Raw genomic sequence first — 25,345 nt, 5'->3', positions numbered from 1 at the left:
GGTTGACTCGAACCTCAGACCCCTCTTAGGAGAGCAGTCTGTTAAAATGGCCTGCCTGCACTGCAGTTTAAATGACCCCCCCAGACACTTCTAAGCCTGTATTGAGTCATGACTTCAGAGGAATGGCATGGTCATACAAAACTGTCTGAAAAAGCTGCATCCTTCAGAAAACTTGCGCTTCATCTGTGCAGACCTGTGGAATTTGCCACTAGTCAATTCTCCACTGCAAGTGGAACTGGCACCAGCACAGGCTTAAACCTCGGACGGTGCCAGGTACGGGAGCTCCTGTTCTCTCTGACGCAGCTGCTGGGAGACCATCAGCTCCTCAGTCACCACTGAAAGGCAGCAGCCGAGGGGGGACGAGACACCGGCAGCAGAGGCCAAAGCACTGCAGGCAGATGAAGCCTACAGACACAAGAAACTGCCAGGATCATTTTAGGAAGGTGAAATGTCCCTTCTGCATTTGGAAACTGGCTGAATCTCAGCAGAGATTCTGGTGGAAAGTGCTGAGCGGTCCTTCATAGCCACAAACAGCCTGGACAACTGTTTCGAATCGCACCCAGCAGAAAGTGAGGCATTTGTTCCATATTAACTTCTGGGGGGGGGAAAAAGCCTCATCATGCACCCTCAAAGTCCCCAGCTCCTTCTCCACGCTCCCTCCTGCAGGTTGCAATCAATTCTGCTACGGCCTTGCCCCTCCGCTCCAGTGTGTTCCCAGGGTGGTACAACTGCTCTGCAAAAAGCAGACCAGGGAGATAATCGGTGTCTCCACCACTAGATGAAATGATTAAGGAGGTCATGCTGAAAAACGACAACGAAAATAACTGTTCCGTGAATCAGTAGTTTTCATTGCAAATAAGGTTAAAAAATAAATAACCGTTGTGTTCTGCGCCCGAACCACTGGCAGGGGATTAGGGAGAACAGCCTAGGAAACCGCCTGTTTGCTGCCATCAGTAAAACTCAATAGAGATTTTCCTTTTCTAATTCCAGCTATGATCTAACTGCAAGTCACCAAAAAAACAAACAAAAAAAAGGCTGGCTGGCTTGCTTCCCACCCCTGCCCCACTGCTTGGCCCATTACCTTGCAGAGAGGAACAAGAGGACTCTAGACATCCTTTTTTGAAGCAAGATGTGAGCATCCCTCTGCCTCTGAGGAAGGACCAAGCTGCCTTGCTCGGGGCGGCAGGAGCAGAACGAAGCCTGAGGAGGCTTGGAAGGGGAGAGGGGCTCCCTGCGCTGCCTCAGAGGGGAAAGCGGGGTCCTCTGGAAGGGGTGTGGGCTGGAGCACTCTGCTTCTGGAGGCGGGGAGGGGACCAGCTCAGCACATGCTGCTCCTGGGGAGGCCATCAAACGACAGGAGCGAAGGAGAGGAGAGCGTGGTCCTCACTGCTGCATGCTCTAATGGGAAACAGATTTCTGCTGCTGTCATTTTCCCACAAGAAACTATGGAGGCTGAGCGTTCCAAAAACCTGCGGCTCGGTTGATTTGTCTTTTATCGCCAGGGAAATCGCATCCTGGAACTGCCTCATTCATGTTTATCTGAATGGACTAATAAAATAAATACATGAAATAAAGGGAGCCGGGGAGGAGAGCAACGTGAGGCAGCAGCTGGGGTGGCTCATTCCCTTCTGAGGTCTCATGATTTCCTTGCACTGCAGTCCATCAAAAGCCCTGCACGCAATGCCTGATAAATCAGAGCACCAAGTGACCAGTTCCTAACCTGTGGAGAGGGACAGACTCCTCTTCCCCGGAGCAGGGACCACATGTTTGCAATCTCAGGATAAATCCCAGTGTGAAGGGAACAGGGCAAGGATACAAATTTGGGAAGAAGGGGCTGTCAGACCTTCAGCAGGACCGTTCAAAGCCTACGTCACACGCAGCTGTTCCCTTCGCATGTGCTTTCTGGGCTGTGTTTACTAAGAGCCCATCTCCAACATCTGCATCTGGGAGCGCTGACAAGAGCTGTCAGGCCGGCCCCTGAAAGCTCTCCTGGTCGTCCTCCCCACCAGGACGGCTGGTTGCAGAAAGGGCACTTAGAGGGACGGATTTAATCAAAGACTGACACTTTCAGTGCTCTCTGTTTATAAAGCCTAAGTCCTGAGGTGGAACAGATGCTGCTGGAGCCTGACACTCGGAAAGGAGCGCTGCTCCTTCTCAGGAGGCGAAAGAAGAGGGGAAGGGGTCTGGGCTTCAGGCTGCAGCCGTGTCTGGAAGGGTGCGGGATCCCAGCTGGGAGGCAGGACTGCAGCACTGGCTTGGGCTCTGCTAGAGCAGCTGCTCGATGCCACAGTGTCACGCATGGGACAATCCAGCTGCAATTCTGCTGATGGAGGGAGCTGGTTGCAAGGTCAGCCTCAGGCCCTGCCTGGCAGCCAAACACCCTCTGGACACGAGCACCTGACCCTCTCCACCGCCCAACCTGAGTCTGCAGATTTTGCTGAACTCCCAGGCGGAAGGTCTGCCCAGCCCAGCCCCGTTTGCTCCTGACCCTGCACCTCTCCGCACCATTTCAGACGCACCCACACGCACAAACATAGGGTACAAGATGCCCACCAGCAGCAATCCCACAATGCCCACTTCTGACTTCCAGCCTTTCTGCCCCATTCCTCTTCTTCCCTCCGCAGCCTTTAAGCAAAGAAGCCAAGTTCAGCAAGGGCTCAAGCTCTGTTTATTCCTCCTCTTTGTTCAGCAGCCTCACCCCTACCACCTCCCCGTAGTCAGCCTGGACCCGTGTGTCTCTCCAGCATGACCGGCTGCACAGGGCTGCCTGCTGCCGGGCTCGGCAGGACCCTCCCTCCGGACCCGTCTGCAGATGTGACCCCAGGAACACAAGACCTGTCCCTAGGAAATCTTAACCCTTACCCTCCTCGCTTACCTGATGACATGAGCGACCAAGAAGCTCTGGATCTCGGGGCTGCTCACAAAAGCCAGTTCTCCGTTGCCATGCTCCTGGCAGTGCTGCTGGGCCTCCAGCCACTCAGCCTTCTCCACCACCAGCTGATAGCAGTGGTTATTGCCCAGGAAAATCAAGCCATCAGGTGGACACATGGGGTGAATTGCTGCACGAGGTAGAAGAACACAAGCATCATGTCCTTTCTATGGGCCCACACACCCCAATCCAATCTGGCGAGCGAGGTTCCAGGAATGTCCTGTCCTTCTTGAAGCCCATAAATCCCCTTCGCTGTTGAAGAGCACTCTGTGCAGTCACCTTCTTGGCCCAGGACAGTGCAAAACACTGCCTGGTGAGTCAGGGGAGCAAGGAGTGCCCAAAGCAGTCATCCCTTACTCCTTGTTAGGAAGGAAAGGGAAGGCCCAGGACCCAGTGCCACCCCTCCCTTGCCCAGCACCCACCCAGCCAACCCTGCTTACCTCTGCCCAGCTCTCCAGCCTCTGCGGTGATACCGTACAACACCGCGAGGCCAGTGCCACCTCTGTTGCGGATCCGTATGTCCAGACTCTCCTTTGTCTTGACCAAGGAAGGACACTGCAGTTCTAACTGTTGGGGTGAAGCCACCACCTCAATTTCTGCCTGCACATATAAGACCTTGCTGCCCACGAAGACAGTGGCAGTGACATTGTACTGCCCAGGTAAGGCATACGTGTGGACAGCTGCATTTCCAGTGGTGTTGAGAACCTCCGTCTGGTCCCCAAATTCCCACAGTAAAGTGCTGACAGCAATGGGAATACTGACATTGAAGAGCACGGCCTGGTGTAGGCTGTACCGGGGCTGGAGTCCTGCGAAAGACACAGGCAGCTGTGCCTGGAAGGGAGAGGGGACAAGTGATGGGCCACCACAGGCCTGCCCGGACAAATGCTCAGTGCAAAATGGCAAACAACCGGTGGAAGAGTTTGTTTCATGGGCAGTGCCACACAAACACTGCCCCTGGGAGCTGAAACCTCCATATTCCTGGTCTTCGGCATAACAGAGGGCACTGCAGGTCTCCTCGGTGAGGTTCCCAGGGTGAACAGGCGTGAAGAGGATGACAAGTTCAGCCCCTTCTGTGTGGTTGCTTGTCAGACACGTTATGTACTGAGCTCCTGGGGAAAGAACAGAAGATCCTCTTGCAAACTGACACTGTGAAGCCATGGCGTGGTGAAACCCTCCAAGAGACACCACCCCACACTCCTGGGAATGGACTTCTCCTGGGCAGCTCCTACTCCAAGCATTTCCTTTTTGAGAGTTGCCTGGGAAGTCTTTAATCCCTCAGCAACAATTTCCAACCTCTTTATGCTAATTAACGATGACAGAAATAACAAGCCAGTCACACAGATTTATGGAGCAGCAACGCTCAGTAAATAAAATGGGTCTTTAGAGAGCCTGACAGTCCCATGGGACATGGAGCCGCTGAGTCTGACCCTTGAAGGAGCCCACAGGACTAGCCACCAAGTAAGACCAAGACAAAAGGTTGTCCCTTGGCTGTACCTAGGCTTGGTCCGGTGCAGCACGTTTCACTGCATGCTGCCTGAGGCTTCCAGCAACAAGTCTGTAACCAAACACAGTTGGGCAGAGCGGCACATCGGGGGCATGGGGGAAACGCCACCGGACTCCCCACCAGGCCCACGCTGGAGCTGGGCAGACACTGCAGCCACCCTCCTCCGTGGGGAGAGCCAAGAGCTTCCCGCCTACTTGCAGGCAAAATCTGGTGCTAGAAAAGAGGGCAATGCCACACACAGCCTGCACCCGAGGGGTGTGGAAGGATGCACATGTATGCATTCACGGGAAGGATGCACAGAAACAACACACGCCTGGCTACAGGGAGCACAAACACACACGTGCATGGACACGCAGGCACGTACAACGATGGCAGCCACAACAGCCCCCCGTTCTCAGAGCAACAGCTCATTCCCTTGAGTTTACTTCCCCCTCACCGGCTTGCAAGGGGTGGGACATTTCTCTGCCACAAACACACAGGCAGGGCCTCCGCCGCGTGCACAGCCGCAGCCCAGCTGGGACTCCTCTCCAACTCTGCCCACGCAACCGAGCCATGTTTGCTCCTCCGTTTCTGCTGGTTGCTACAACATCTCCCCCCAAACATCTCAACAGCTCCGGCCTTGTGTGATCTTCCCATATCGAATCCATCCAACTGTCCGGCTTTCTCCACGGCCTTCCTGCAAACTTTGAGCCGCTTTTTCTTAAGAGAAATCCCATGAGGAGGACCACGGCATGGGAACTACTTTGCTTTTTAACACCAGCCTGGTCATACTTCTTCACTCCCTGCTGATCAGCAACAACTGTCAGTAGCTGGCAGGCTGTCCCCAGCCTACTCCCATAACACTGAATTACCCAGAAGACAGCCTCACATTATTGCTTCCACAGTAACTTAAAGTAGTTCAAGAGGGGAACAACTACTTATCAAGGGGAATAACAGTGCCGGTGTTATTCCCCTTGATAATTCCTGCAAGGTGCTGCAAGTCTGGGGTAACTTTGCTGGGGAAAGAGGAGCAACCACCACCCGGGTTTTGGCCCTGGGGAGCACCGCACTTCACCAGGCGGCTCAGCTGGCTCCCACCAGCTCTGGTTCCCTCAGCCCTCATCACTGCATCCTCCTGTCATGCATTAAAGGAGATGCCGGATGCCTGTCGGGGGGAGCACTTGCTCTCCCTCCCTCTCTCTTACTCAGAGATAGCTCAGCATCCAGGCAGGATTCGTTTTCTTAGGGCTCCCCCTTACCACCCTGCAGTTAAACACTGCCCGGCGTTTTTGCTAGCCGAGGCAGTCAGAAAAATGCACCCGGAGCAGGCGATGGGCTGTAGATCGGGGCAGTGTTCATTCAACACTCCTGACGTGGAGCCCTGTCACCTGCAAAGATTCAACTTAGCACGTCCTCAGGTCCCATCAACTCCAGTGAGATTTCACTGCTTAAAGTCAGACTGTTAAAAGCTTGCGAGAATGAAATCCTAAGGCCGGAGGTCATGGAGCTAGTGTCATCTGATGGCTGCCTGAAGCTTGGTCTGTAATGAGTTTGCTGATCTCAGCCCTGGTGTGACTGACTCAATCCTTAAGGCATCAGGGTACAGTCATATGCTACCATTATTTGCTTAATTAGATCAGAACTCATGACTTGAGGTCTAAAGAGGTCTAGATGTGATCCCCAGCTACCCTTGGGCCCATCGTTTCCACTGGTTTAGTCATCTCCCCCACCACAGCCCGCAGCATTTCCTTACCGCAGGTAGCATTGACGAACGAGACATCGAAGAGGGAAAGGTTTGCCACCTCAGGAGGGTGGGCGCATCTCGTATCTGACGCCTGAATAACTTCCACTTTTCTGTCTTCCACCCAGCGGGGCAACCAGGAAAGTTTGCAGTCACAAACAAATGGATTCCAACTTAAGTTTCTGTAACAGGGAGATCAGACAAAAGTTACGCATTAACTTGACATGTGCTAAGTGTTAATTACAGCAGCGTGCAGATCCCTCACAGTTCCCATCTGTGCCACTCCGCTGAAATGCTTCAGAAAGAACTGCGAAGAGAGTTAATGAATAGGGAATCAAGCAATAATTAACATGATTTTTCTAGAGGCTAGAATTAGGCAAGTACTCCAAGTACTTTTTTAACTCTACAAATAATTGTTGCAATTAGAAGCAAATTACAGACACAATCTTATATTTAAAATAGTCTGCCATCTAACAGCCATTGGATGTAATGGCAGCCTCTCCAGCTAAGGGAGACTATTTACAGCTCCATTAAAAAATAGCTAAGAGAATAAAATTGATCTGTCAAAAAAGAAATGCAAAGTCAATGATAATCTTTCCATGTGGCAGTTTAATGAAAAGATGGAAACTTTAATTGCAGCTAAGCCTGATCCAAATTACAGCCTTTGGCATTCAGCTGCAAACAGGACAGAGATGGAAAGCTGTTTGTTTAGCTGACGCCAGCTGGGCTGGGTTGCCGCAGGGGCTGAACCCAGGATTCTCATACTGAAAGCACCACTTTGCCGGCCAGCCTTAGCGGGGACAGACTCGCTTGGCCCTTCTGTCTTTTCAGTGCCACTTGTAAGCAAAACTGCAGAGCTGAAAACGCCCTTTGTGTCGTGTCTTCAGGGAGAATGTGTGGCTGAGCTTTTTTCTTGCTTGCCAAGAGTGATTGCACGGGGTTAATCCTTTCGCTCATTCAGATACAGAATTGCCATTCTGTGCTGTGACTTCATGTATCTCTCCTGGAAATGTGTGGCTTCCCCTCGCCTCCCTTCACATAATGGCACAGATTTCAATTACTTCAATTAAAAACCACTATAGGCCGAAGAACTTGAATCACTTAGAGAGAACATCTTCAAGTGCCTTCAAGTGACTTAGACACTTCAGTCAGGGTCTCCCGTGTTGCAGGTCAGTGCCCTTTTCGTTAGATCCCCCCGGTCCCTAGGTGTGACCACACAAACAGGAACAGTAAGTGTGACCCAGAGCACGGCCAGAGACAAGAACCTCAGCAGAGCTGGTGTGGGAGAGAAGCAGGGAAGCCAAAAAGGCGGTGGCAGAGGTTGGAGGTATCCAGGAGATAGAAGCAAAGTCTAGGAAGAGGTTAGGGTTGAAGGGCACCAACAGGACCCAGGAGCCGGACACAGCTTGAGGAAGAAACTGGAGAGAGTCCAAAAGGCAGCTGCTTGGTTGGGTACATGCCCCAGATCTCCCCAAGACAGCGCTGCATCCCACCCCATCGCAAAGGGAAGAGCTGTTCCAAGGAAAGGTCTAAATAAAGAACTGGGAAACAAAGAGGATGAACTTACATTTCACTTAAATTAAATAAATTATCAAATATTCCATCTTCTAATGTAGAAATCTTGTTGTGGCTAATATCTCTGTAAAAGAGGGAAAAGGAAAAGGAAAGTTCATCACACTGGTAACAACTTCCTGGCCAACATACAGGATCAACCTCTGTCCCAAGCTCTGCTTGGGTACCAGTTACCCGCTGAGCACCTTGAGTCTCAAAAGCCACATGCATCTGATAGCAAAATGTCCAGCCAGGCACTAAGTCACAGAATCACAGCATGGTTGAGGTTGGAAGGGACCTCTGGAAGTCATCTGGTCCAACCCCCCTGCTCAAGCAGGGTCACCTACAGCGGGCTGCCCAGGACCACATCCAGACTGCTTCTGTGTATCTCCAAGGATGGAGACTCCACAACCTCTCTAGGTAGCCTGTTCCCATGCTCAAGTCCAGTTCCAGTGCTCCAAGTCCTTCCATAAGTTCTCCTTTTAGGAGATTTTTGACATGTAAAGATAGCAGGCTGTCCAGGCTGCCAGCTACTCAGCTGGAATCACCAAAGCAGGTTTTGGTGCTGGCTGTATTGGTGCCTTTTTTGATCTGACAGTCCAATTTTTCTTTAAAAAACAGTTAATCTTCTCTATGAACCATCAGCAAGTAACAGTGCAAACTCATCCGATCAGCAGCTGAACCAGTGAGTTTGCTAATGGTCAAAGCTCGCCTCTTCTCCTGGCCCACACAGAATCTGGGCAGTTTTAGTGAAACGGGACAGCTGAAGCTGCGGGGAGCGGTGGGACATCGTGCCTTTCCCCCACTAGTGCTGGGCTCCTCGAAGGACCCTCAGACTCAGTACCCAATTCCCTCTGAAGATAAGTGGGATTTGGACACCGCAGCTTTATCGTCATTTTGCATGTACTAACATACATCTTGCGACAAATCTCATTCTCTTGCCTTGATCTCCTCTCCCTCTAGCAGCACAGCGGGTCAAATCCTGCCCGACTCTCTGAATGCCAATAAGTGAATCACCGGACTGTGCAGCTAAACGCCTTGAGGAAGGAGTCCACGGACACATCTATCTCAGGCTTGACAGATGAGGTCAAGCAAGAACAAGGCTAACTTGTGAAATACAAGCATGTGTTCTAGGTACCAGCTCAAATGTGCACGGTGAGCTGGAGGACTGGAAGGGCACAGCGTGTACTTACAGTTTTGCCAGAGAAGTCAGGCTTTCGAATATCTGAACATCTAAACCACTGATCTTGTTATTGGAAAGATCCCTAGAGAAAGAAAACACAATTTTCAGCTTTCGTTCAGCTTCATTTTGTCATTCCTCCATTACTAGACCTTAGAAGAGCCTCTCTCCAAACTCCATCCAGACTCCAGAGCGGAAGGTTTTGGTGTGTTAAAGCGGAGCATCTCTCCCAGCCAAAGAAAACACTTTTCCCAGCTATAAAGCATTTGCTGCTCAAAGCTTTGTATAATGTGTACATTATACAGATTAGGACTATCATTAAATGCATACCGTTCTGCAGCGTATCTAGAGTAATTACAGACATGACAAATGTATTACTAAATTTGATGTATCCTTTTAAAAAATATTCAAGTCTAATATATGTTCAAAGAAGTAATTAAGAAATAATTTAGACTAAAGTAGTAATTAACTTAGAGAAAAATTTATGAGGAACTTCCAAGTCCATTTCTTGTGCCAAAGAACTGATCATTAATTACACAACTGATGCGTTCAACTTTTACATTTTAAAGATCTTGTTGTCTCTCTTTGGAAAAGCTTAAAAGGAAAGAAGAAGTAACAAAGAATATTTTCCGTTCAAAATCAGGTTAGATTGTCCTTATAAAAGGAACACTGTTTCAAAAAATCTCTAATCGCTCCCTGTAACACCAATAGCCTTCAACTCATCCAAAGCAAAATTGTTTCCGTCCTCCAGTCCAGCTCTCTCTTTTCACCCCATGTCCTCTTTTTCAATTTTAAAATGTCACTCAGCTAAGAAGTGAAAGTTTCGTTGATCAGTCTCCACTCGTTTCTAATAAACTTCACTCTCTGGTTTCAGATGAATCTCCTTTGGCCAAAACCTTCTTCTAGCAGCACCAAAATACTTATTCCGAGCCCATGCAATGGCTATTATCCTTCAAGGATTTCTGGCAGAGCTCCAGGGAGGCGGACAGGGCTGGATTCACTGCAGCCACAGCCGTGCCGTGTCAACAGAGATGTTCTCCTGCCCACCTCCTTTCTCACCTTTTTTCCTACAAGTATCTCCCATAATTTCTCCTTGCTGTCTCACCTCTTCTTTTTATCCCCTAATCAATTAATTCTTCGTTTGATCTGACATTTAAACTTAATTTATCCAAATGCAAAGAATTCTGCCAAACTGGCAGGAAAATTACATATGATCCCACGAAATTCTGGGGATAAGTAACAGGGATGGATGTCTCTTTAAAAGGTTTGAGTTTATTTTCCCTGATTTTACTGTCCGGGAGTTGTTTGCCAAGCCGAGAGTGGATTCAGAAGAGTTCACCAGCAACACCAATAAAGAAGTCCAAGAAATGTGCAAAACAAAAGCTCAACAAATACACTTAAAAAAAGGATGCTAGCAAAAATATCCAAGGAAGCCAGTGTTCTTTTGCCTCGGGATAGCTGGGACAATAGTTAAAGAATACAGAGCATCCTTTGCTGAACTGATACAGACCACATGGGAGTCACATTCTGCACAGGGGACATGAAAGTCACCTCCAAACCCATTTCCAGCTCCCACTTGCAAGACAAACACACAAGACAGCTTGGACTGGAATCCCAGCTGCTGCCAGCCAGGTCAGATCCTTCCTCAGGGAGGCTCCTGCTCCACTTCTCCTTGAGCATTTTCTGTAAATTGTACTCCTCTGCCTCTGCACCTTCTCACATTACTTGACCGGTTTTGGAAAGGACCAGACCACCAACCAGTTACCTTACAGGGAGACCAGTACAACTATTTCTCTTCTCTGAAATACCTGGAAATAACCCATTTAGTTTTTAGGCAACACCTCAAGCCCAAGACAGAAGAAAATGATGTTTCAGCTCTGATGTCTTCTTGCTCCTTGCCCAGACAAGAAAGACCTCCAAAACAAACCATTCTGCTGCTCCAAAATCAAGGCTTTGCCATTTCAAAGAGCCTCTTCAAAAGTGCTGCTTGGCTGCACGGAGAAGAGAGCGCGCAGGGCAGGGTGAAGCTCTCACCATCACAGATGGCACAATCGGGCAAGCGGGCACCTGAGCCATGCAGGGTACTGGGGCACCCAGCCCCGAGCCCAGCCGCCTTCTCTGCAGCTCTCTGCAGCTTTCTCTCCATCCCTCCCACCTTGCTACTTCCCAACTAGGAAGCGAAGAACTCCAGCAGGGCAGGTCTGCTCGTCTCCATCCCTCTGCCACAGTGCCAGGCATGGAGGGGTTGGTCCTGAGCCTTCCCCAGCCCTTTACAAACATCCCTTATCATTATTTCATCTCAGAGAAAGCTTTTAAACTTCAGATAAGTGAAGGCCAAGACCCCAAATCCTCGACTCCCAGGGGACAGTCAGCTCCATTCCTACCCAAGAGCAGGACCAGGGATGACTGTGACCTGGTACCTGCTCCAGGAAGATGCTCACTGGCAGAGCTGCTCCCACCAGCCTCAGCAAACAGGTAAAATGCAAACACAGGCAGCAATTCCCCACTCAGTGCTGCTTTTACACAGTGTGTGGGACTGACACTAGATGTCACTGCCTGCTGAGCGGCAGGCACGGGGGAAGGAGCTCCTGGTGAACAGGGGTGATCCAGCGGGGACTCAAGGGGTGCAGGACGCCTGGTGCTGTGGCTGCGGCCAGCGGGTTTTGTTCAGGAAGGGCCAGGAGGAGCTGTCCCCCATAAACTACTAAGTGACAACCCTCTGATTTGCTCAAGGGATTGTGCTGCTTTGTATGGCCAGGACAGCTTGTGAGGGCGTCAGGCCACTCGGACGCATGTCTCGGGGGTATGAGCACTGTTGTGCCCCAGTGAGCCTCCACCGCATCGCGGTGGAAGGGCTGGAGAGGGCTCCTGCGCCTTTTTCCTCTTCTCCTGATACTACAACTTGGCTGTCATTCTGTACACACCATCACCAAGCTGATGCTGCCAGACATGATCACCTGAGCTCACGCATCTATCCTGCACCCACTACTGTCATCCAAAGCCAATGCTGACCCACAGCCCAGCACGCAGAGAAGCTCCACCAGTGGGCTTCAAAGGAGAAAGCTGGGGCTCAGTTCCCAGGCAAGGCTGCTTCAGAGGCTGCGAGATGCTCTGAACCCTTGGAGGCTGTAATTAACCCATACTCTGTCTATAGCCCGACACTTTGTCACTTAACTACAACTCACATGCTTTCTAAGGGATCCCAAGACCTTGGCTCCCACCCTCTGTCTTCCACAGCCTGAGCTCCCGTCCAGCACCCGCAGACGCTGCTGTCCTCCATCCAGATCAGGCACTAGATGGCAACCCACCGTTACCTACAAACCAGAGCCCAATTCCCTTGCTGTTTTCTACCCTTGCCTTCATGATCTGATGAGGAACTGGCAGAAAACCTCCCAGCTTTCAACCTCCCCAAACCTCCTCGGTGCAGAGCCTGCAAGGGAAGCAGAGCTCCTGTTGACAGGACAGCTTGGAGAAGCCAGGAACAGTGGTAGATGCCAGCGCCTGCCACCTCCAGCCGCGAGTCAGTGAGCCGGGCTCCCAGCCGCCTGCTTGCCTTCTCCCACTGGTCCCTCTCCAACTTGTATGGAAAATCATATTATGCCTTCCTGGCATGGGAAAGATGGCTGTGAACCAAGCTAGGTTGCAGAAAAAAAAAAAATAATCAGGAAATACTGAGCAATAAAACCCAACGCAAAGGCTGTGGGACAGAGCTCAGCCTCTCAGTGCCACAAACTGCCACGACTGTGTTGTCCCAGCCCACTGCCAGGCTGGATGAAATTCGGAGCAGGTTCAAAGCAGAGCTGAAGCCAGCAGAAAACAAGGCTCTCCATTGAAAGGCACTGCACACGCAGACTGCCGCCCTCTCCACAAGAAGAAAGAAAAATTTAGTTTACTGTGCCACGGGGGATATTGAGAACATGCCGTGCTGCCTGGAAGAGGGCAGCTATGGGCAAGTGACAACGTCTCAATCCTGCCTCAGTTTCCACACCTGTAAAATGGAGCCATGTAATGCCAGAGGAGGCTGGGACATTACTTCTCCTCACTCTGTGGGATGAGGGGCACCAAAACCCACCAACGACTATGGCATAGAACAAGAACTGCACAAAAGATGCCTTACAGAGAGCTCCCCTTGCAGCTCCCTAAATGCCCCAGCAAACACAGACACATTTAACGTACATGCCTAGCAAAGGAAGATTTTAAAATACTTCTTCTGGAAGTGGAGTTGGTTGTGTGGGGAAGGCGAAGCTTCGGATAAGGGAACATTTGGTAACGAGGGCGTCAACCTGAGCCTTGGGAGCCTTCAGCTCCATCCCAGCTCTGCTACCAACTCCCTGCGTGATGCTGGGTGCGCCACTGAACCTCTCCAGAGCTGCGTGTACCGCAGGGATAACGGCAGTCCATCTCACGGAGAGTGTGAGGATGGATCAGTCACAAACACCGCCAGCGAGATCTCCTGCAAATGGGGTCGGGTAACTTCTGGGGGTAAAAAGCATCGAGTGCTGGAGTGCCCTCGCATAGCTGCTGCCCTCCAGCAGCTGCTGACAGAAGCGAGCAGCAGGGCTTGGTGCCGGCCGCCCGCTTTGTCCCTTCGTGATGCTCAGACGGGCTCCACGGCCCCGCAGCTGCGAGCCCGGGGCAGCCAGGGGGTTTATTTCTGCAGCACTGTGGTGGACAGGCTTTTTTTGGGGCACTGTTGTTTTTTTCTTAATTCCACAGAACATATAATGTTGAGCAGAGTATAGCACGCCTCCGCCTGCCAAGCCTGATGTCATGCTCTCATTATGTCATTTGTGGGCCCGCTCTGCCTTCATTTCACAAAAAAGGGAGGGAAGGGAAAGGGGGGGGCAGTGCTGGCTTGTGCCTTCCCCAGCCCTTTTGGTGCATGGAGCCCAGCCAGAACAGTAATGGGAAAAGCATCCGCAGACGGAGAGAAGCGTCTGTGCGGAGAGGAGCCTGCGTGCAGGCTGGGGGAGAGTCACAGCGGTTCAGTAGAAAGGAAGCTCCAGGTCTGTAAGCCACAATAAAAGCTAAGATTTTTGTGGGTCAGTGAAGCTCCAGAGGTGCTAGGGAAAGACGGCAGCTTGCGTACAGTCATTCCAGAGCCTGCACAGGAGCCTCTACAGTGGCCAGTAAGGGGCCTGCAACAGTGCAGGAGGGATGAAGCATCTGCCCTCCAGGCTGCTGGGTGCAGCTTGCAGGCAAGGGAGAAGCTTTTCTATCTCCCAGCCCATCTTCCCGAGCTGGGCTGGCCCGACAGGACACACAGGGTGAGTACACGGAGCATCTGCAACAGAGAGACCCTGTCCTTTGGGGAAAAGCACTTTCTCCCTGTGGATCAGCCAGGCTGGGCTCTCCCCACTAGCCTCCCCCAACCAGCCAGTCTTCCCTGATCCAGGACAGACCCCCCCCGAAATGGAGTTTGCCTCATGTCTGTGTGACCCAAGTAAGAGTCCTGGGGACAGGGCTGGGCCCCATTTTGGCCCAGACACTGTGTTTTAACAGCAGGAGTGCTTCCAGGGATGTCGGAATAGCTCTGCCCCTGGGATCAAGGGTCCATCCTGCCCCAAATCGCATCCCCAACAGTGGTCAGTACCAGGTGTTGAGGGACATGCATGAGCAATGCTTCCCCAACACACGTCCCAGCTCTTGGCAGCCAGCAACAGAGGACCTTCAGAGCCAGAGACTGCACTGGACTGTCGTATTTAACAGCCACCAACAGACCGATCTTCCACAATGCCGTCTTCCCCTTCCTGAGCCAGCCTGGGCTCCACAAGAGCCTACAGCAACAAGCTCCGTAACTCACATGCTTTAAAAAACAAGTACTTTCTTTGGTTTGTTGAAACCCGCTAGAGGCATCACTTCCTGGATACTGCCTAATTTTCTGCACTGTGAACACTGAATAGTTGTTCTTATTTATCTTCTCTGCCCCACTCCTGACTCCAGAGCCTTTCCCAGATTGCCTCAGTCCTCTTTCCCAAGCACATCTTCCAGTGGAAGCAGCTCCCCCTTTCTGACCTCAACTCCACATACTTTGCCAAAATATCCACCAAATTTCACCTTCAGGCTACGAAGGTGCTCAGTCCCTGGCAGTTCTCCTGGCTAAAGCCTTGCAGCAACCAGGGAGGAGAGGCAACGACCGAAGTGAGCAGCAAACCGAGGCACAGAAAACGCTGCAGCTGCCCAGCAATGCTCCGAGCAATGCTCCCAGCAATGCCCAGCAACGCTTCCAGTTCTCACGCCCACCAAAAGCCAGGCTGCACCATTCCACACCTTGCAACCAGAGAGGACAAGTGACAGAGGGACATGTGAGATGGCTTGTGAGACACAACGAAGCCCACTGCTTCCAGAGCCCTCCCTTGGAGCTGACAGAGCAGCAAACTGCCCAAGAGGTCGCCTGCACAGCCGAAACGCTGTCTTACGTGTCACCAAGGCAAACGCTTTTCTAGTCTCCAGGAATAAAAGGCAGCACGGTGCCCCATGCAGCAGTGCTGTTCTGATACTGCCTGACATATATAATGGACTTTCCAGAAAAGAGGAGGAAAAACCCTATGTGTTTTTGCATGCTTGAGCCAGGAAAAATTATAGGTTTTTGCTGATCTGATTCCTTTTTTTCTTCGTCTTTTGGCTTGCACCTCTCCTAGGAAGCACAGTAGAAGTAACGGCGCTTGTGTGCAGAGGGAGGAATAGAGATTCTTGCCACAGTGGCTATGGAAATCTGAAAAAACACAGATTTTTCTGTGTGCTGGGCGTGGGGAGCAACGCGGCCGTCCTGCACTAAGTGCAGGGACACCCCGGCTGGCAGGCTGGGAGGAACAGTCTCAACAGCTCTCCTGCACAATGAGCTCTCTGCCTTTCAGCACAGACAGGAGGGCAACAGCATATGGAGATCTTCATCACCAGCTACAGGTTCCAATCACGCTGAAGCAGGGATTTTCCAAGGCAAAGCGATTCCAGCTCCACCGCACATCACCTCCGAGAGCTGCAGCCGAACACGAAGAAGGGCCTTTCGCTGGTGGGTTTCACCCCTTTCTTTCCCAAAGCCATGTAGCAGTGGGTCACTGTGAACTGATGAGTCCCACCCCAGAGGAGGCTGCATTTCATCCGTGTGCCCAGGGACTCCACTGCAGACATCAGCTTCCAAAGAACAGCAAAGCTGTTAGGGAGCAAATGCACGAGATGGAGGGCTGTCCAGGGAAAGGCTCAACAGGAGACGCCGGCAGCTGCCGAGAGCGAGTCCCGAGCAGAGAGCTGCACGCTGGGACTGGCAGACGGCGGCGAGCCCCCTCGTCTCCCCGAGGCTGTCACAGCACGATGACAATTTATTTGTTCATTTTGAATTTATGAGTTTCAAATGCTGGCCCAAGTCTTAGCTCTCTCTAAGGAATTTGCCCCAAAAGACTTTTTCACAAATATTAATCTAAAAACTGAATGTTTTTCTTCCCACGGCAAAATAGTAATTGTTGATACGAAAATGTAAGGCAAGGATACAAGCATTTTTGCAACGTTCTGTATACTTTGTGCTCTCCTGGGAGAACTGCAAAGCACTCTCACATATGCCCTTGCAAGGCTGCTGTGCCAGGAGACGGTTGGGTTTGACACGAAGCAGACCCAGATATAACTCCCAGCTCCGCCGCAGACTCGCTGCAGGACCACGAGCAGGTCACTCCATCACTGCGGGCTCCCCTCTGAGCAGCGGGAGTGAAGCAATGCTCCTTCCCCATCTCACTGCCTTGCCTCGTCCTGCTGCAAGCCTCTCCTGGAGCACCAGCGCAACGCGACCCTCAGATTTGTAGGAGGAAATCCTACTCATCTTGCAGGGTTGGGGCCACAGGTTCTTCACGATCCCTCTGAGAGGCAGGTGGCTGCTCACAGGGCAGTGTAAAACACTCCCTTAGCTCTCAGCAGAGTGGGTGAGCTCAGGGTTGAAGCTGGGCAGTGGGGATCTCCGTCCCTGCTGGTGGCTATGGAAAAGGGGCTGCGAGAGCCTGCGCTTCAAGCAGCGTGGGAAAGACTGATCCCTGAGCCCTGCACGAGACCGAGCTGAGAGCTCGGGACACCCCAGGTGACACAGCAGTCCCTACCCAGCCGCTGCTCGCCCATGCTCCCTCTGCTCCTGTGCCCATGCCCCATCCCCAGAGCAGACAGAGGAGGTGAGGCTGTGCGTGCCTATGGGATGCACGGCCAGGGCATCCCCACCACGGCCAGGGCATCCCCACCACAGCCAGGGCATCCCCACCATGGCCAGGGCATCCCCACCGTGGCCAGAGCATCCCCACCACAGCCAGGGCATCCCCACAACGGCCAGGGCACCTCCACTATGGCCAGGGCATCCCCACCACGGCCAGGGCATCCCCACCACAGCCAGGGCATCCCCACCATGGCCAGGGCACCTCCACTATGGCCAGAGCATCCCCACCACAGCCAGGGCATCCCCACAACGGCCAGGGCACCTCCACTATGGCCAGGGCATCCCCACCACGGCCAGAGCATCCCCACCACGGCCAGGACATCCCGACCCTCCAGGTGGGAGCTGTCTGCAGTGCAGCTGAGACTCAAAGAACGGCTCCTCGGATCCCCGCAGCCAGCAGCTTTCCGCAGACTTTCCCAAATATGGTTATAAAGTCGGACCAGGGATGAAGCCACTCGAACAAAGGGGACATGTTACCTCATGGAGCGACGTCATGTTCTGGCAGGGCCAGCTCGTAGGCAATGGCATCATGTGCTCCGTCCCTCTCCTCCCCAGCCAGGAGGGCTGGGTGGGGGCTTTTTCACACAAGAAGCTCCCAGGAACCGGAGCGCTGCTGTCTGCACAGGGACCCACAGCACAGCTCATTTTACAAGTTATTCTTAGACTGCAACTGACTTCATCTCCTCACTCCCAACACCGAAACAATTGAGCCAAAGGCGAGGGGGGCACTGGGGAGTCACCAGGGGCCTCCTGTGCTTGTGGAGGTCAGCAAGAGCTTCTGCAGGGCGCTCCGGTGGGACGAGGAGCTGGCTACAGGGACGGCCACCATTTTCACGCCAGGTCCCACCTTCTGAGCCACCCGAGCGACCAGGAGCCGGCACTGACCAGAGCTGGCGCTGGACGTGGTCCTCCCTTCCATTGCCAAGAGGTGACTTAACGTGGCATAAAATAAGGCTTGAAACATCAGGCGCCACCCAGCCCTGCTCTGCCTCTGCAACATCACACTAAAAGATGAGAACAGGGAAGACCTTCAGCTTGAGAAAGCAGCAACCCAAATATTTAAATAAAGTTAATGTCCATAATTAGTGCCGCACATAAACAAGCTGTCTGCAGTTTCATCCAGCTAAATGTCAGCCCTGCAAATATACATTTGTTTCATGGAAAGTTTGCAAAGAAACCGAAGATGCGGTGAAACCAAGTATCTTCCCAGCACACATGGCAGAGCTCAAGCAGACCATGTTAGACGCCTGCAGCCCAAATCCAACCACTTTCCACGCAGATACCCACTTCTTCCCCAAAAAAGCATCCATCCAGGGAGCCTCCACGTCCTGTGGCATTGCATGCCAACACACAGCTCTTTCAATGCCCAGCTCTGGTCTCTTGAAAACCCAGAGTGTTTCCAAGTCAGCATGTTCGGAGCCCAGTGATATTTTATTTTACCATGAAAAGTGAGCCCTCTGTAAGCTGTAATTTAGGAATTGCACAGCTGAGCTACTAAGTGCTTAATCTTCCTCACAGAAAGTGAAGAGTTTTCAATAAATGTTTAGGTATTGTTGATATTAATCCACCACTGGGACAGGGGATGGAGTAGATAATCTTCGGGTCCTGGTTTTTTATTGTTCTATTTGTATTTATTTTAATGTGAGGCCTTTGCTTGGACAGCTATCCTCTAGGGATATTATTTCTCTGCGAGAAGTAATAAAACCACAATGCTATTTTTCCCCAGCACCGTAAGTTCTGCAGTACACAACAGACGAGAGCCACAGGCAAGGTTCACAGGATGCAGGAGGCTCTGGATGCTGTTGAACCGATAGCAGCGGTACATCGCTGAGCTGACACAGGAGCTGGAGCCAAGACACGCAGAGAACTCCAGGAAAGTCTTCTCCAAAGCACACGTCCAGTTTGCAAACACTGACACAGTATGAAAAAATATTTGCATAGCCTGTTCCTTGGAAACCTTCTGGGGCATCCGTGTTTTGTATCCCAAAAGGAACAGTGGAACAACTTGGGCATCAATACAGCACGAGAGCCATGAACCAGGGACTGCCTGATCATCTGAAATGCCCTGAGGAGATTTGTAAAAAACTTAATGCCACTTCCTAGTTGAATTCAGAGTGCAAGCTAGCTGAGAGAGAGTGAGACTGATAAGGCAGTATCAGATCAAAAGTAATTTCTTCAAACAGTTGGGAAATACTTCTCTCATTTCTCACACTGGGAGAACTGTCAGTACGTTGTCAGGCGCCGCACGGCACTGGTAGCCCACAGACAAGAGGAAAACAAAGCCCCGAGGCAGCAAAACACAGCCTTTACAGCGGCTCACGAAGGACTGAGGATTTAGGAGGAACATCAGCTACCAGCCAAAGCCACCCACGCATGGCAGGTAAAGCGGACACGAAGAGGGCACCCTGGATCCAAACCAGCATGAGAACAGACGGGGAAAGTCTCATGGCCAAATGCCATGAGGCAGCTGAGGGACAGCATCACCGTGTCCCTTCATCCCTGCGGGTGTGGGCACAGCCTGGGGTGAGCACGGTGTGCTCCCCGCTTTGGACCTTCCGCTGTCAGAGCAGCACAAAGGCGAGCGGACCCAACAGAAAGATTTTGCGGCCATTTCCTCCTCAGTCATTTGCAAAGTTTGAGCTCCAGCCCCCCAGGTCCTACTCCAAAATCCCCCAGCCCCGTACCTCCCGCCGAGGCACGCGGAGCAGAGACGACCAGGAGTGCCACCAGCCCGGCTCCGCAGCCTCCGGCACAGACCTGCCGGCACCCGCCTCGGTGCTGAAACGGACCCAACTTTCCACCCACCCCTAGTAACGCTGGCCCCGTAGCCAGATCTCAACAGTCACATCCCACGGGCGATAATACTCCCTCAAACGCTTTCCCTTTTGTAGCTGACAGTACAAATTTGTTTGACCTTTAGCTAACAGCAATCTCTAACAGACCAGCAAGTTTTCCAAGTTCCTGGGTGGCTGCTTAAGAAAAACATTTTTGTGTGTATTTTAGCCCTGTCTGTCAACTGATTTTCATCTCTGATATGTTTTACCAACAACATTTCTTTTCATTTAAGAGATTCCCTGTTCCAGGCTCTCACTAAAACCCTTCAGCACAAAGCAGGGGATGCTAACCAAAAATAGCTGAGACGGGGAAAAGGGTAAGTAAAGACCAGGAAGACTCAACAAGGTCCAGGCCTGGCAGTGCGTTGTTAGCGATGCAGAACAACTTTCAGCAACATTTTGCAGCACAGCCTGTGCTGCAGAGATGCTGAGCCCCTTACTCTTCTTCTTCTTCTCCAGAGAGAAAACTCTGGGATTTGGGGCAGTCACATTAGCACTTGATATGTTTAAAAATAGCACAAAGTAAATGGTGCTGCTCTGCGAAAACAATGATGCTGAGCACAACCACAGAGTTCACAGCCCACTGCCAGCGACAGAAAATCCACAAACCAGGGGAGCCTGGAGCAAAAAGAAAAGTGCAGCATGTTCAGGACCCAAGACCTGGCCAAACCACGGCTGCAGCACAATCCGGTTTGTGTTTTCCTTGCAATCCTGATGTTATGTCTGCTTTCTGTGGTCTCCTCAGTGAGGGACAGGCTCTCCAGATGTTCTGAAGCCCTGGGACCTACTCAATACATGAGCCAGTTTTGGGGAAGGGGGGAACAGGACACAAAGCTACTAACCCTTCCCTTTTGGCAGTCTGCTTCTTGCACTAACAAAGAGCAAGGAGAATGACTCACAGATTTTTAACGTGATCATTTATCCCAACGAATCACATACTGCAAGCCATCGGACTCCTCACAATCAAGCCTAAGCAAGCGGTTCCCCATCCTTCTAGAGAACATCCCCATCTTCATGTAAAGACTCCCAGGGACAGGATGGCCACCACCAGCTTTGGTAAGGAGGCAGTCAGTCTTTGAGACTTCACTGCAACACAGCTCTTCGTGATGACTCCAGTTTACTCTTACATTTTGAAGCCAGTATTTAATCCCTTTAATATATGTAGTGCTGATTTTTTTCATTCCAATTTCTAACAAATATATATGACATTGAGTCAAATACCTTACAGAAGTCATATGTGTATTACATCAACATCATCATCTTCATCTACTCCATCTGTAAACTTACTTAAAAGGCAGAGGTTCATAAGATCTATTTTCCATAAGTGAATTTTCCATGTTGATTGCCACTAATTACGCTATCCCCTTTAACTTCCAGCTAATGCCCATGCTATGCACTGTATTGTTTCTCCTCGGGCTAGAAAATCAGGACACCAGGCTAATAAATGTTTGTACCATCCCATTTACCTTCTGTTAACACTGGCACCATATTAATTTTGATCCAGTCCTTGGGAATTTCCCTACTGCCCCAAAACCCACTAAAAGTCAACATTAATAGCCCATAGGGCTCTTCAGCCAGATCTTTTAAAATTCTTGGATGCAAAATATCTGAACTTGCTAGTTTAAGAAGGTCTAACATTAATAGCAGCTGTTTAACATCCTCTTCAGTTACTGTTGGAGTGGAAAGTGTTTCATCATCCTCATATGCTACAAATACATCATCTGGCTTTTTTCCAAATAGAAAACAGAAATATTTACTGAACAGTCCTGCCTTTTCTGTATTTTCATTGATAATTTGATCATGTCCATCTATTAACAGACCAGTATAATTTAATTCCTTTAATTCCCAATATACTTGAAAAACTCTTTATTCTTCTCAACTTTGCTGGCCACAGACTTTTCCTTGCATTCTTTTGCTTATCAGTGTTTGATGGGCTTGAGCTCTCAGTCCATACTCATCACCATCAACGTTTCTCTTTCCCAGTACTGTATCTTGTATATTTATTTTCCATAACTGCCTTCATTTCTCCTCCAGGCTCCACTTGGGTTTTATGCAAGGTATACGGTAGTCCTGTATATTCATCAATACAGAGGTGCACATCAGGATCAAGGCAGACCCCATCACCAAAACCTACCTAGCACCCCAAATGAGGTTCTCCCTAGAGATGCCATGGGCCCAAAATGCTCTCATAATGCCAGAAGCAGGGTTTCAAGCAACACGGCTCGACACAGATTAAGACAGTCCAGATATACCATCTGGAGCTGCAGAAAGACAGCACCCATCCCCAAAAGACTGTCCGTCCTGACCTGCAGACATGGGAACAGCCGTGCAGGAGGCACAAGGCTCAGAGCTGAGGGGAGCAGCCAGTGTTGGGCAGAGCGGGGGGACTCCAGGAGCACTTAGAGCAGACCTGCTCTGGGCACTCATCCCTGTGTGCATGACAGACAACCCCTTTAAGGGGTCCTCTTTGAGGACCTGATGTCTCTAACAGCTTTGTTCTCCCATCCTGTGCAGTAAAGACGATACTGAAAGAGAAAATTACACAAGTTAAAAAATGAGTGATCTCCTGGATCCTCCTATAAAAACAGGACCAGCCCCGTAAGATATCCCTCAGGGATGGTTACAGCCTTAATTTGAAGTCCTAGTTGCTGGGGTTCCCACCACCGGTGGCTGTTCCATTAAAAAGCATATTTCAGTGTTCTCCTCACTCCATGCAAACTTTTTTTGTTCAGTTAAATCCCATCTCTCCGTTTTCTCTAACTCTGGCGCACCTACAGCAATTCTTCTTTGTCCTTGGCATGCACACCCCTTGGATACCTGCAGGATGTTAATCTGCACCCAGTAAGCCAAAGTTTTCATAGTTCTTCTAATCCATCTCCAGACAACAGTAATATGTGGCACTGTGTAAAAGCCGATTGCAGTAACACCACGCACAGCTCCCGTGGGCTGCGGAGCGGGACCTCTCTGTGACCAGCACGTGTCCCTGCAGCCCAGCAGCAGCCCAGACCAAAGCCTTCTGCAGCTCCAGCAGAGACGCTGGGCTTTTTACATCAACAGGGCTTTGAGGGACATGCCCGGCCCGGGTACAGCTCCACAGGGCTCTGTGTGTGTGTATTTGTTTGTGATTTTGTGAATAGGGCTGCTTAGCACGTTGAGTCCTCCCCGTGGGGATGATGTGTTAGAGCGGATTGGCTCGCTATTCCCCGAAGGAAACATCTGCACATTCCAGACACATTTTGTAACGGGAGTGAAACCCATCCTTGAAGTGAAATTTTACAGCCTCCACAGTGCAAAATAACGATTGCTGGCAAGGACCAGTGGAAAAGTAATGTTTAAAATATTATTACAGGGAAGCGGCTGCCAGAGCCTCAAATTAATCATTTGAACGTGTCTCTGGAGCGGAGCGGTGCGTTATGTAACGCTCACCCAGCTCCAGCCCAGAGCGCGGCTCCTCTCCGGCCCCATCCCGGTGCCCCGCTCCCCTTCCCTCACCCAGAGCCAGGAGAGACCGAGGGACCCAACACCCGCTGCCCCTGCCACGCTGCTGCTGGCCATCGGGACAAGCATTCCCTTCTGTGAGGTCTCTTTCAAGAGATTTCAGCCGGGCCTGGGGTCTATGCTTCTTCCAGGAGCCCAATTTTGTCTTGTATTAAAGAAAACCCCAGGAGAGAAAAGGACAAGGGGTGTTTCTCAGTCACCTACGAAAAGCAGCGTTTGCCACAGCCCTCTGCAGCAAAATGAGCACCAGAGGAGCCGGAGGGAGGCTTGGCTGCTTCCCACCATGGCCTGCAGAGGAGGGGAAGCTATAGGTCTGCTGGTTAAACCCCTTGGGCACTCGTTTTCAGCCAACCTGGTCTGCTCCTGACAGCCATGGGGCAGGTGACAGAACAGGGACATTATCTGCGCAGCGTCCCCCCCCCTCGCCCCACGCCGTGCAGCGATCTCTAACTCACAGGATCCAAATATGATAAAAATGCAACTGACGTTCAAAAAAAAAAAAAAAAAAGCCTCTAAAGGAAAGCAGGAACACAAACAGCAGTGGATGCAGACACATCTACGGGGGAGGAAGAAACAAAACGTTTGGCAGCCTGTACCAGCAGCAGGAAGAGAAGAAGTGAAATGAGTATGTAAGGGGAACAAGTCCTGCGGCACAGCCACCAGAGAAAAGCCTGCAGGCCCTCGGGAAGGGATATTCTCTCAGCAGTAACAAGGGCAAAGCTCTGTTATTCATCAGGCTGAAGATACCACGAACGTAGCCAGAAACTTCGCTGATGAGGACTTCTCCATCTCTCCTAGTCCGTAGCTGTGTCGGGGGATCCAGCCCTTCCAGGTGATAAGGGCTCAGCCCAGTCCGTGCCAGATTTCACTGCCTCGCCCCAGGTACACAGCATGAACATGGAAGTGGTGTGACCGGAGCGGTGTTTGTTGGGAGCTGGGAAGGCAGAAGAGACATGGGAATGGATGACTTGTCTCAGGGAGCGCTGATGGGAAAATGGGAGGTGAAGAGAGGTGTGGGAGAGCAGGAAAGTCAGACCAGTGTGAGCTGTGGGGCCAGCACTGGGACAATTCCAGGTGGCCCAGAGGAAGACCCAGATGCTACTGGGCTGCTGTGACCAGTGTGCTGGCAGGGGTCCCATCGGATGCTGAGCCCAGCAGAAGTGTTGTGGGTCTGCAGATGACAGCTCCTGAAGCCCTGATCTCCTCCCTCTGTTTCAGGCTGGGCATGCAACAACGTCAGGCATGACTTCTGAAATGTTGGCCAAGATTGTAGGTTTGCAGCATCTCTTCTACTTCTCAGTGTCGCTGCAGTATCCACCAACAAATACCATCTATGCTAGTTCCTAAAGCACATCTCCTTTCCTTTCCTGGCTCACTTCCATGCTCCCTGGATCCCTGGGTGTTACAATATTCTGGGTTTGAAATTAGATAGTTAGACAGACAAACAGATATATACATACACAGACGCACATACAAACAGATATTGTGCTCCCAAATGGACTTTCTTCTTCAAATACATTTTATCAAATACAGAAACAATCTGAGACTGTTGTTTTAAATGCCTAAATATGTGTTTCATTAAAGGATGCAGGCAGCAGTTCTGCAGGAGTTGCTGTGTCTATCAGCTAAATAAAACACTTTCAGAGAAACTGCCTAAATGTGTAGTTCACATTCTGGTCTGCTGGGCAATAACAGAGATTTAGAATCAATCCCAGAGGTTTCCTCTATTTAAGGGGGAAAAAAAGCAAGCCTGATTAATTAAGCGGCCCAAAGCAAATGGAGGTGTGTAGTCTGACCAGAGGCAGAGGTGCTCTGGGCAGGTGGGCCTGCGTCTCGGTGGTCTCTGTGCATCACAGTTCCTTCTGAAGCTTGAGATAACAGTATTTCCACGATTCCCAGGGAGAAAGGGCTTCCAATCTACTGTTTCATTGTAAACATCTC

General features: G+C 51.0%; 1 protein-coding gene across 1 annotated transcript in view; it reads right to left on the bottom strand.

The window, feature by feature from the left end:
• Positions 1-25,345, bottom strand: part of PKD1 (polycystin 1, transient receptor potential channel interacting) — a 95,628-nt gene that overhangs the window by 45,893 nt on the left and 24,390 nt on the right. Inside the window, 5 exon segments of the mRNA XM_050905724.1 lie at positions 2,876-3,059; positions 3,370-4,038; positions 6,166-6,335; positions 7,721-7,792; positions 8,898-8,969. Coding sequence (XP_050761681.1) covers positions 2,876-3,059; positions 3,370-4,038; positions 6,166-6,335; positions 7,721-7,792; positions 8,898-8,969 — 1,167 coding nt within the window.

This window comes from Gymnogyps californianus, chromosome 15 (assembly GCF_018139145.2).
Source record: "Gymnogyps californianus isolate 813 chromosome 15, ASM1813914v2, whole genome shotgun sequence".
NCBI classification, from domain to species: Eukaryota; Metazoa; Chordata; class Aves; order Accipitriformes; family Cathartidae; genus Gymnogyps; species Gymnogyps californianus.
This window is presented reverse-complemented; position numbering and strand designations above follow the sequence as displayed.